At 36.0% G+C, this 13,532-nt stretch overlaps 1 protein-coding gene across 2 annotated transcripts in view; it reads left to right on the top strand.

The window, feature by feature from the left end:
* LOC124615793 (meckelin) overlaps window positions 1-13,532 on the top strand; it is a 213,460-nt gene that overhangs the window by 126,302 nt on the left and 73,626 nt on the right. For both annotated transcript variants that reach the window (XM_047143917.1, XM_047143916.1), the window contains exon 9: window positions 9,063-9,305. In XM_047143917.1, the coding sequence (XP_046999873.1) occupies window positions 9,063-9,305 (243 nt within the window). The remainder of the gene's footprint in view (window positions 1-9,062; window positions 9,306-13,532) is intronic.

The raw sequence follows: 13,532 nt of genomic DNA, 5'->3' as shown, positions 1-13,532 counted from the left end.
TTAGCCCCATGTACAGGGGTGTCTGAGCATAAAACGTAAAGTAATGCAAGGCAAGTTTGAAGCTCTCTTTGTGACGAGTACCATAGATATTGTTAAAGTGGTACTTTTCAAGTTTACATTGGTTTTTGTACACAAAAAGTCAAAATTTCAAAAATTAGAATGAAGAATGGTTAGTATTTTTAATTTTGTAGATAATAGACTAAATGACTCATTTTTATGGGCAGCACACATGTTTCTAATCATTTTCTTTTGAAGAATTAACAGTCTTGTGCTGTTTGTAGAATTCCCCCAGAAAATTGTCCCATACTGAATAACTAATTCTAAATAACTATGATAGACAATCTTTCTTATGTCCATATGAGTAGCACCAGATAAAATGAACATTGCAAAAGCTAGGGTATTTAATTAATTTGTCAAGAAGCCTATATGTGTCTTCCTGTTAAGACTTTTGTAGGCCCAAGAATTTCACATGGCTTTCTTCTGTCATCAATTGATAATTATGAGCTGTTTTTGCAAACCAAATTGCTGATGATTTAGAGACAACCTGCACTTTGTGGATCTTCGTGACATTCCGTTTTAGTACATTTTTATGGGACCAGGATTCAAGTTTTTTTTCTAGAACATTTTGTACACTGTATGGAAGTTTTTCAATGGTGTCTCTTCTATTGCGACTGAGGTGTCATCTGCTAACAAGACTGAATGAGCATCAATATTTAATTGTAAATCATTGACATACTACAAGAGCAGGTAAGGACCCAGTATTGAAACCTGTGGGACTCCTTGGGAAGTTGTTTTCCATTTGGAGTAATAGTTAACTGAATTCGACATTAAAATAGCTCTTTATTTCATTTCTATCAGTTAAGAATTGAACCACTGTAATGCAGTATCCTTGATGTCATGGCTCTTAATTTTGTAAAGTAGTTAGAGTGGTTCACTGAATCAGAGGTTTTTTTTAGATCTCTTAATATCCCTGGAACATTTTTACCCTTTTCCAATGAGGTGCTTATGTTTTCCGTAAATTCTCTGATGGCATTTATTGCGCTTTTTGCTCTTTGAAAACCAAACTGATTTTTAGAAATAATGTCATTTCCTGTAAGAAAATTTTCTAATTGTTTTGCCACAAGTTTCTCAACTATTGTAGAAAAACTGCGAAGGACGTAAGTTCCCATATTTTCTGGTGATAACTTTTTGAATAGTTACTTTATCTCTGTATATTTTAGGACATTTGGGATTCACCATTGTTCAAAAGGACTGATTTATAAGAACAGTAAACGGGTGTGGAATAATATGGCATTCTGCTTTGATTGCCATGGAAGGTATTCCATCCCATCCAACTGAATGTTTATTTTTTAATGATAATATTGTGACTTTCACAGCCTTCTAAGTGATTGTATTGAATTATTTTAGAACAAGTATTTTGTTTTTCATCTATGTGCCTGAAATTCGTGTTGTAGTGTGATGGGCTCTTATATCTACATCAAATTTTGTTACATTTACAAAGAAATCATTGAAGCAATTTGACATTTGAACAGTGTTTATAATAATATCATTATTAATCTTAATCTGTCAAACTTCTTGACTTTTAACATTTACTCCAACTCTGATTTCGCAACAGACCAGAATGCTTTTGTTTTAGCTTTTTGTTTGGTTATGAAAATACTGTTTGCCAGTTTTGTTTGCTACCACTGTAGCTTTCTTAAAGATAGTCTTGTAGTGCTTAATGTAAATTACAAAATCTTTCTATTTACTTTAAACTCATTATGCAACTGTCTTTTTCTGGCACTAGAAATTCTTATTCCTGATACAGTACAATTCAGTGTACTGTTTACTGTCTTTTCATAAGATTTTGGGGGAAATGTTTCGAACACACCTAAAAACAATCTGAAAATTTTGAAAAACTTCCTTGTATCATCAAACTGGTAATTTGTAAGAATATTGTCTATAAGGTCGTTGATTGGAAGTTCTTTGTAGTGCACACAGTAAAGTTTAACTTAAATCCAGATTTCTGGACTAAATCATGAAACTTTACAGTGTCACTGGATTCAAATAATCTATTTAAATTGAAGTCTGCTGCAATTGTAATCTTTTTCTTGCTTTCTTTCTTAAAGCTTTTCTAAAAGAGAGTGAAATTTGTCTTAAGATAAGCTTAGTGACAGACCTGCCAGGAATTCTGAAAATTGATATTATCAGAGTATTCAAATCATGTAGCTCTACACAACTACTTTCAAAAATACATTCTTAATTTAGCAGCTGAAATCTTCTTTCACTTTGTCGTTCATTGACGCTTCAAGTAGGATACAGGAGCCTCCATGACACATATTGTTTCTATAAAAACTGCTGGCAAGTTTAAAATATTTAACTTTATTTAAAACCTCTATGCAGTCTTTTGTGAGCCAGTGTTCATATTTAAAACCTCTATGCAGTCTTTTGTGAGCCAGTGTTCATTTAAGCATACTACCTTTATGTTTACAGGTTCTGAAAATATAACTTGCTGTTCATCAATTTTAGAGTAACTGATATTTGGACATTCTGCTGTTAAACTGTTTATATTCATATGCATCAGGACGGAGTTTTTGGATTTGTTTGTGATTTGAAGAGCATAATAACTTCCAGTATATGTAAAGTTCCTATTTTCGAACATCACTTTTAATTTGTCACCCCCCGCCCCTGGAAATTATCAGTTTCCCTTGCTTTTAATGTTTCTGCAGATGTCTGCAAGCATTTTGCTGAAAGTCAGTGAACCTAATCTACTCAGGTGTAGCCCATTCTTTCCCAGACACTTACTGCTTAAAAATTTATTTGAGTCAATGAAAATTGCACCCAGCTTGTCAACTTGTTCCCTAATTTCACTGTTTGTCTTGTTTATATACATATCACATACCGACCTTTTGTGAAAGATTCCACTAACAACAATTCTTGAACTTTTAAAAACAGTTTCGGTTGTGCAAATCAAGTTTTGAGTTTCATTGATTATTTCTTCCTCACTGCTGTTCCTAAAGGAATTTGTCCCAACATGGATTAAAACACATTTATATTTGGCCTTTCTTCCATTTCCACTTTGTTCAGAACTTAGGATATTTGAAAATGTCCACTGATCTTTTGCAATCAGATTCTGAGACAGATTGATTTCACAACCTGGAACTGTAACATTTATCAGTAAGAAGTCACCAGTAACAAGAAATTCACTATTTTTATTTGGCTTTGCTACGATACTTTCATGTTTGTCTGTTTTGTAGGTCACTGTTTTCCATTTAAATTTGTTTATCATTTAAGTGGATCACTTCTGTATGTTTTCAATCATGTTTCACACATGTGTATTTTTGAAGTTTTGTTTCGTGTTTGGCTAACGTTTTTCACAAATGCGGGATTCTGTTTCACTTAATTCCGTTTGGAGGATTCCACTAACACAGGACTGCTTTTCTTGCATTAATCTGTCGTTTTCTTTCCTTGTAGTCAATATTTCGGTTTTTAATGCCTCAGTGTTCTTTTGTAACAACTTTATAATTTTGTTTTTTGAACTTGTTGTATATCTGTTTCACAGTCACAGGACTGCCTCTCTCATATTAATCTATCACTTTCATTCATTATAGTAAATATTTTATTTTTTAATGCCTCAATGTCCTTTTGTAGTAATTGTATAATTTCGTTTTTTGAGTCCACACAATGCAGAGAGCAGACAAAAGTGGCAGTGTTAAGGTTACCGAAGCAAAGTAGCAACACTAGAGCCCTGCAAATTGCAGAAGCTCTGGGCAACTGTCCCATGGGAAAAGTTTTGCTACAGAGAATTAACTGGTAACTCCACCCATTGCCTAGACACTATTGTAAGGCATCACATAGAAGTTGTTCATGAAAAGGCACATCTTAGCGCAGGCATTAAACTTGATAATTCCTCCAGAGAAATGCAATGTCAATGGGTTTATGTAGGTTGGAGTGTTACTACAGTAGTCCCCACTCACAAAAGGACAGAGGATGGGGCCAAGTGATGTAAAACACTGTTGTTGCTGGCCATAATAGGAGTGCCAATGATGTTTAGCTTTCAGCTGAATGCTATTTCTGCTAAACTTGAAGTTGATTAATGTAACATCCAGGAGCACCCCTACCTACTAAGTGGGTGAAGGGGAGTAATCTAAATGTGGTTGGCCAGAGGAGCCCAGGAGGTGCAGAGTGACTTGTCAGATTGGCTAAAGCTTGTAAAGTGCCAATGGATTAGTGGGTCAATTGTAGGAAGGGAGAAATGATATGCCACCACAATTCTTTAAAAACCTATGTTTTAGTATCCAGAGGGATTTCTCAGTCAGATTGTCGGAGTGCTGACTCTGTCACTCGTGGCCAGTCTCAGTAAGCTCTGACATGTCTGTTTTTCTCACTTGGAGTGGTGCTCTTAAGTTTATACTGCTCTCAAGTTTATACTTAACATGCTGGTAGTCTTTGCTACTTGTGTTTGCACTCACCGCTGTGGTTCAGACACTGAATTCTGTTGTGCAACCTGTTGCCTCTTTTGATTTTTCTGATGTTCAGAATCAGCCTCCAGTGTAGTAGTTAGTCTGATCGCTAATAAACAGTGTTATTCAGACCCATGGATCCATGAATCTTCTGCTACAAGCATCCTGTCAAGTCCCCAAATCTGCACCTCTCATAGATGCCCTGTGACAGTGTTTGGCACTGATCCAAGGCATCTACCTGCCTTCACTGGGAATTTGTCTTTCAGCATTTGCTCCTCACCACTTGAAAATTGCACTCTGACCTCAAATCCCCTATCTTCCCTCTATCCTCTGTTAGGATATGACAGGGCTACTGGTGGTAATGAGGAAGAGCCTATAGAGAGCCAATAACGGATATAATTGGTGTGTTTCATGTAGGAATTTTGGCTGCAATGTGCTGAAGTTGATAATCAGCTGAAGAGGAAATACAGTGGGAGTGCAATAGCCAGCTGCAATTGCCATCCAGTATGGGTATGATCTTGGATTTTTAGGAAGCATAGATATGGTGATTCTTGGGGAACAGAAGAAGTAATGGGTATAAGAAAGGGGATAGATACAGCAGGTGAACAGTTCTGGAATGGTCTTATAGATTTTGGCAGGCATTAAAAATAATGTGTGTGCATGTGTGTCTACTGCTGACAAAGGCCTTAATGGCCAAAAGCTATAATTATGTGAATCTTTTCTTTAACTAATTAGATTTATTGGGAGTAATATAAATATTTTCTTTTTTAACCCAGTGAGGATGTGGTAGGGTCAATTTGACTGTGCTCATTTTGTTCTGTTGGCAGTTCTTTGTTGCGCAGTTGCGCATTTTCAAAGTACTCAGTACTTGTAATTGTTGAAATCCCCTCAATGCGTGCATGAACTCAGTTGGCTGCTATCCGTGAAAGGAGATAAATGAGTGCAAATGATAAAAAGGTGTTTTTGATCCTTGCACAACCACAAAGTAGTATTTCTGTGCCTTTTTCAGTTTATCTTTTTCCATGAATGTTTCATGTTTTTTGGTATTTTAGTCAAAATGGACAATAAAGAAAGAAATGCTGAGCGTATACGTCATTGCTAGGTGGAATTATCAGTCAGTAAAATCGACTTTACAACAGATGGCAGTGAAAATGAAGTTTGTGTAAGTGGTCGCAGTGGCAGTAGTGGTATTGAGCAAGATGCAAGTGAAGGCAGTGGCAAAGAAGATAATATACTACTAAATGGGCTAGAAAATAATTCTCACAATGCTGTGTTACCAGAATTAGTCGATTGATCGGAAAATCAGGTACACAGTTCATTTTATTTTGGTAAAGATGGATCCAAGTGATGCAAAAATCCACCTCAACAACAAGTTTGGACCTGTTCTGAAAATATCATCAGGCAGGTACGTGACATGAGTTTAATGGCAAGATTAGCAAAGACAGAGATTGAATGGTGGAGTCTGTTTTGCAGTGAAAATGTGGTTAGTATTATCTTGAAATACACAAACTAACAAATTGCAGAAAGGAAAGCAGCTTATGAAGTAGTTGCAAATCACTATTTTATGAAGGAAATGACTATGAGTAAGCTGAAGACTTATGTAGACTTGTACATTGCTGGATTTTACCAATCTGGGAGGCAGAACACCTTTGACCTTCGGGCTTCAGATGGAACAGGCGTGGAAATATTTCAACTGTCTATGACACGGCGACATTTTCATTTTATTCAAAGCTGTCTCCGTTTTGATGATAAATCCACATGCGAAGAAAGAAAACAGATGGGCAACTTAGCACCAATATGTCAGATATTTGAAATATTCATTGAAAACTGCAAGAAAGCCTATGTACTAGGAGCATGTACAACCATAGATGAAATGCTGCTTGCATTCAGAAGCAGATACAAATTTAGACAATGTATTCCATCAAAACTGGCCAAATATGGCATACAAATATTTGCCTTGATTGATACAAAGAATTTCTATACCTTCAACCTCGAAATATTTGCTGGAAAGCAGCTAGAGGGACCGTTTTCACTGAGTAATAAACCACTTGATGTGGTGAAGGAGCTGTTGCAAACCATTTCAACAACCTTAATGTGACTTTTGATAACTGGTTTATGAGCTATGAACTAGTGTAATATCTGGTGAAAAAATACAAGCTAACTTCTGTGGCAAAAGTGTGTAAGAACAAGAGGCAAATCCCTCCTGAATTTTGCAAGACTCGTGATAGAGAAATCTACTCATCAAAGTTTGGTTTCCAAAAAGAAATTACACTTGTTTCTCATATACCAAAGAAAAACAAAGTTGTTTTGCTCATGTCTAATTTTCGCCACAGTGCTGAAATTGATGGATCAACAGGAAATAAAAAGAACCATAGATAAAAATGTTTTATAATTGTACGAAAGGTTGAGTTGACATTGCAAATGAGCTGTCAGTGACTTACGATGTACTTACGATGTAAGACCCAACCCAAAAAAATGGCCTTAGACTGTCTTATAAGCAATACTGAATATGGCCAGCATAAATGCTACTATTGTTCAGTGATCAAGTAACAATAAATACCAAAAGCATCGTAATTTTATAAAAACACTACGCCGTATGTTCGTCTGTAAACACTTGAGTGCCCGACAAGAAATGTCTCAACTGCCAAGCACTTTGTGTAAGAGAATCAGAGAATTTAGAGGAGAGTCTTCACAAGAATCAACAAGAACACATTATGTCAAAAGTTATTATTCATCTTGTATTTGTATAAGACTTATCTCGTATATACAGGGTGCGGCAGTGTTCATAATAGGATATTAAAAACACACCATCAGGCAGTAACTGTAATTTATTTATTACCTCTTATGTCAATTAATAGTTAATGGTATGCCATTTACTAATGTGTAAGTCATTGTCCATTGCATGGATTACTTTTTGAATATGTCTCCTGTCAAATGATACCTACTCTTCCCAACACATTCATGTAGGCGGCATTGGAAGCATTCCATAACTCGGCTTAACATGTTCCCTGGGATATTGCCGATGGCAGTTCTGATGCAATCCTTCATCTCAGGAATGGTGGCACAATGTGTTTGGAACACTTCTTGTTGCAGGTAGCCTCAAAGGAAAAGTCTGTACATGAAAGGTCAGGTGAGTGAAGCGGCCAGGAAATGTCACCAAAACAGGAAATTACTCTACCGGGAAATGTCTGTCGCAAGAATTCCATACAAATTCTGTCTGTATGTGAGGTTGCTCCATCTTGTTGAAACCATAATTGTACCACATCCGCATCGGCCATACCTAATTGGGGAAGAATGAGGTCTTGCAGCATTTTTAGGTAGTGTTCACTGATGACAGTTACAGCTGGCGTGCATGCCTGCAGTACGTCATTGTACAACACAAGTCAAATTACACTATGAATGCTACCGCACCCTGTATGTAGCAAAAAATCCGAATTACTGATGAGAATGTGTGGTTTTGTAGATTTTAAAAAATTGTAGCATTAAGAGCTGTTAAAATAGTACTTTAAACATAGCTGCGCTACAGCAACGGTTCCACGTAATCAGATTAAGAGCAGCCGACCAGTTGCAAAGGATAAAGTAATCTTTACCTAGGTTTCAATAGGTATAAATCTATCTTCTTCAGAAGACGGCAGTATTACATTAATATGAAGCGATATGTCCTTATCGTTTTTACAAACATCTGCCTAGTTTCATTAGTCAAATAAAACATAGCCCTGAGAACAGGGTTTGTCAGACAAATAAAATAGGTACATGGAAGCTTATGCGCTCTCCAACTTCCATGTACCTATTTTATTTGTCTGACAAACCCTGTTCTCAGGGCTATGTTTTATTTGACTAATGAAACTAGGCAGATGTTTGTAAAAACGATAAGGACATATCGCTTCATATTAATGTAATACTGCCGTCTTCTGAAGAAGATAGATTTATATCTATTGAAACCTAGGTAAAGATTACTTTATCCTTTGCAACTGGTCGGCTGCTCTTAATCTGATTAAGCTGTTAAAATGATTATTTTGTAGACTTTATGTAAAAATTAAGTAATGAAGCATTTATACACTTAATGGTGTTTGTTTCTATGAAAATCCTTTACTTAATTAAGAATTCATAAATTTAATTTCAATCTTTTGTTAAAAAGCGCCAATAAAAACTTAAAAATTTAAATGTAAAACAGGGTCAGACCGAAAGAACGCTGAAATTGGCCATAAAATAAAACTTTTTTTTTCCTGTCTACAGAAACAAGTTTATACCAAATAAATTATCATTATTATAGCGTTTGGTAAGGTTCCTCCATATTTTAGTAATTCTGTTGTAAAAGCTAAATAGGACAGGTCTGTTCCCCTTCTCCTGAGTTTCATTTAATCATACATCTCATATATCTTTCCTTGCTCACAGAGTATGTGTTCAAATTAACTGCTTTCTGTATGCTCTTGATATAAATGCACTGGTAGAAATTTAGGTTTGATTTTTATGGTATTTATTTATTTTGTAGGTTTTTTTAGCCTATATACATGTAACAGGAAGAATTAAGTGAATAGAATTCAAATGTTTTTTGTTTATAAATTATGTAATTTTATTGGAACTGTATAATTAAAAATGTTATTTTGGCTTTGGTTTAAGGTTGCTGAAATAACCCATTTAATTGGAAAACAGATATCAGTGGATATTTTCTTGATTGACTGGGAGCGTCCAAGAGCCAGAAGTACTGTATGGCACAGAAACAAAAAGTCTGATGCAGAAAATTCAGAGCAGCCAGTTAGTGTGTGGAGGACTTACTTCATTGCAAATGAATGGAATGAGATACAGACAAAGAGAAAGACAAGTCTGGTTTTTCAGCTGTCAGTAACATTACTTTTTCTCAAGGTCTGTGACTAATGTTAATCTGAAGTGAATTTACTATTTAAAACTGTTTCTACATTTCAGAGTAATTCCAATATTTGTATACATTCGTATTATTTAAAACACAAAACAATAGGATATCAGAATCTAGTAGCACTTGATTTTGTGCCACGTGAAAAATGTGCTAATAGTTTTAAGCAAATTCCATTTTGTTTACTGGGACAAAAAAATTAAGAAGATACCAGTGTTGATGAATTTTTCCAGCTACTCATTGCTGTAATGTTGTTATGACTTCATAACATAAAATATGTGTTTTGTACATACTACTGACTTTCTCAGAAATTCAAGAATGATTTGGGTCCCAGAAACATATTTTATTTCAATATTACCAACACTTGTCATTTCTTACAGATAGTCTTGAACAGCTGATAGAAGTTGGAAAACAGTTCCTGTAAAATAGATACATTTTCTCACAGTAATATTCATTAACATCTAAGTTTATAGACAGAAAGTTGAACAGGCTTTCATTTAATGTCTGTCATCATTCAGGAGGTACAGTCACCAAATACGGCCTCAGTAATCTTCCATCCAGTTTTCTAACCTATGCTGTGGGAGAAATTAAGGCAGATTCCCTCAGCCATCATAATTACTTGAAGACCACTAACTCATATTTAAAAAAAAGAAGAAGTAGATATACAATGTGTACGATTTTCTGATGTGATGTTATGAAATCAGCTCTTGGTCTCTTCATTCTACTTGGAATGGCTTTTTATTACTCTTATAACTTGCACATCATGACGAACTGACCTGCACCACTTTTAAACCCAATATTTTGTACCTAGTTGCTGCCTTTGTCTTTTCATCCACTCTGAACCATTTTTTTTAAACTCTTGTCACTACCCCGTTATAAGAAAGGTAGAAAGAAGGATACTAATAATTAGCTGAAAGAAATATTCCAGAGCAGTCTAATCAATTTTCAAAAATATACTGATGCATATATATCGCCATCAAGTGAAATTATCCCCACCATAAAAGGATAATGGAGCTTTCAAGAACATTCTGGGATATTATAGGATTTCCTTGAACATCCTGGAAAATTATAGAACATTCTCAAACCTTCTGGAAGATTGTATAAAGTTCTGGAACATTCTACAACATTCTCCTACTATTTACAACATTCTAGAACATTCAGTCCAGAACATTCAGGAACATTCCGGTCAGTCACAGCCACTTCAGCACTTGATTCTCTCCTACTTCACTGACTTGCTATAACAAGTCCATTGGCACAGTGTCCTCTTCTGACACCAATATTTTTGAACCCAACGTCTGCAGTTCCACACCCACACTTTCTTCATAGATAGGGACTGAAGGGCTATCATACCATATAACTCCATGGGGCTGTGGGTATAAGTTGTGTAATTATAGCAGAAAGTATGGGCAAACGATGCTTACAGCTATTATGTACAGGGTGATTATATTTAAAGTTAAATTTTCAGACTGCTGTAGAAATAACACCACTGGTCAGAACGATATCAAATTGCAACAGAATATTATCGGAGAAGGGGGAAAACGTATGGCAGAAGAAAAAAAAGTGTGAAAATTGATCAATAGAGGGCACTGTATGTGTCAGAATATGTAAATGAAAACACCTGTCATGCGTACAACTCATTGAAGTTGGTATAATCACGCCAGGTACATGGCTTTTCTTCCTTTTGCATCTGCAACATTCGCCATGACTATCTCAAGGCAGAATTGCGCTCTGCTTGTAAAACTGTACCACAAGAATGATGACTGTGCACGTCACTCTGCAAAAGTTCCAGACACTGGAGGGTTTGAAAAAAGGCATTGGTCCGATGACTGCTAAGGGTATGGAGAAAATGATTCGGAAATTCGAAAAGATGGATTCTTTTGGTATGCAACCTGGTAGAGGGGGGAAACAAATTGATTCAACATAAATTGCCTGAACATTGGACGTACCCATGACCATGGTGTGTAAAATCCTATGAAACATCCTTCTTTGCTATCCATTCAAAATTACCCATGTGCATGAGTTGCTTCCTGTTGACCTGCCAACAAGAGAGACCTTTGCTTTAGAATTTCTTGCTCACATGGAAGTGGACAATGATTGGTTGTGGAAGATTTTGTGGACAGACGAAGCCCACTTCCTTCTGACATGATTCATCAATACACAGAACTGTTGAATGTGGGGAACAGAAAAACCACACGCAAATCAACCAGTACCAATTCATCCTGAAAAGGTCACTTTGTGGTGTGGGTTTATGGCATCTTTTATCATGACAAGATATGTCAATACACATAATTGTTGAATATGGGGAATAGAAAATCCACACATAAATCAACCAGTACCACTTCATCCTGAAAAGCTCACTGTGTGGTGTGGGCTTATGGCATCTTTTATCATAGGGCCGTATGTTTTCAAAGAGACAGGTGCTTCTGGTCCTGTTACCTGTACTGTCACTGGTAAGCACTATGAGTGTCTTTTGTGCAATCACGCCATTCCAGCTCTGCAACAGCTTGGGTTTGTGGATGGGATCATTTTTATGCAATATGGGGCACTTCCGCACATTGCAAGTCCAGTTAAGCAGCTCCGGAAGTGCCATTTTGAAAATGCTAGAATTATCGGCCACCATTTCCCTACAATCTGGCTGTCCTGATCACCTGATCTTAATCCATGTGACTTTTGGCTGTGGGGCTATCTGAAAGATGTTGTGTTCAGTGTTCCAATTGCAAACTTAGCTGCATTGAAGGCACGCATTGTGCAACACATTCTGAACGTGACACTAGAAACACTTCAAGCAGTTGTGGAACATGCTGTTTCTCGATTTCAACTTGTTGCAGAAAATGGTGGACAGCATATTGAACATGTTTTGCGCCTGTCACTTGGAAATTAATAATCCGATTTGATTGTGATTGATGCTTTTTATGTGGTTTTTGGCCTCAGGACAATTAAATACTGATGCAATTGATGCTTTTTATGCAGTTTTTGGCCTCAGGACAAATAAAAACTGATTTTTCCCATCCAACATGATATGGATAGGCTTACGTAATTAACAATATCACACCTGTACACCCATGCACCAGTTTGTTTGATGTCAAACGTACACCTTAGGCATTGTTGTGATTCATTTGTCACTTGTAGTCTACCACTATTAAATTATGATGCTTACAGCGCCATCTATTGCTACATTTTGTAACTATTTATTTTTCTTCACCCATATGTTTTCCCCCTTCTTCGATAATATTCCATTGCGGTTTGACGTCATTCTGACCAATAGTGTTATTTCTTCAGTGGTTTGAAAGTTTAACTTTAATTGTAATCACCCTGTACATTGCTTACTAATCAGTCTCATTGCATACCTCCTCCATGAAGGTACTAGAAAAAAATTAGATATGCGAGAGCCATAAATTAATATACTTAGTCAATTTCAGTTTGCATTTCTATAGGCTCTCACCACAGAATATTCTACTTTGCAATTAACAATCAGTATTCTCCTAGAGAATTTCAAATAATGTGGTATCAGAGTTCCTACTGGTAACTTAGTTTTCATCCTGTGCGATTGAAAGTATGTGAGTGTTGCATTAAGAGACTCAAGGAGTATACGCAACAGCATCTTCAGAATGGGAAATAATAACTACATGTATACTACATGGATCAGTCCTGTCTTGTTATCATTATATACAAATTATCTTCCCACAAAATTCCAAGAAGCAAAAACAGTTGTCATTACTTATGATGCAAGAATTGTAATTAAGCCTAATGGAGTAACTTTGACAGTTGAGAGGGAAAATAATATTTTGTTCGACATTAGGAACTGATGGTATGCAAATGGATTGTCACTGAACTTAGATAAACTGGAATGCATGCAATTCGGTATTGCACAAATCCTTAAATCACCTTCAGAAATAATGTGTGAAGCTAAATCAATAAACAGAACTAAACATACTAAATTCTTAGCTGTTTATATTGGTAAGAACCCAAACAGAAAGACATGTGTTACACATCTTAGACGTCTAAGCACTGCAATGTTTATGTTATGGATAATGTACATCAAACAGTTGACTAAATTTTCTTATTTCCATCCATTAATGTTTATCACATCATAACAAGTGTTTGTTGCACAAAAGTGTGTAATAAGAATAATATGTAGTATGCTTTCTAGAACCTCACATAGGCAGCTCATTAAACAGTTGGGCATACTGAAAACAACCTCAAGCACATTTACTCCCTTA

This window comes from Schistocerca americana, chromosome 5, assembly GCF_021461395.2.
Source record: "Schistocerca americana isolate TAMUIC-IGC-003095 chromosome 5, iqSchAmer2.1, whole genome shotgun sequence".
NCBI lineage: Eukaryota > Metazoa > Arthropoda > Insecta > Orthoptera > Acrididae > Schistocerca > Schistocerca americana.
The sequence above is the reverse complement of the archived record's forward strand: the minus strand, read 5'-3'. Positions and strand labels throughout refer to the sequence as shown.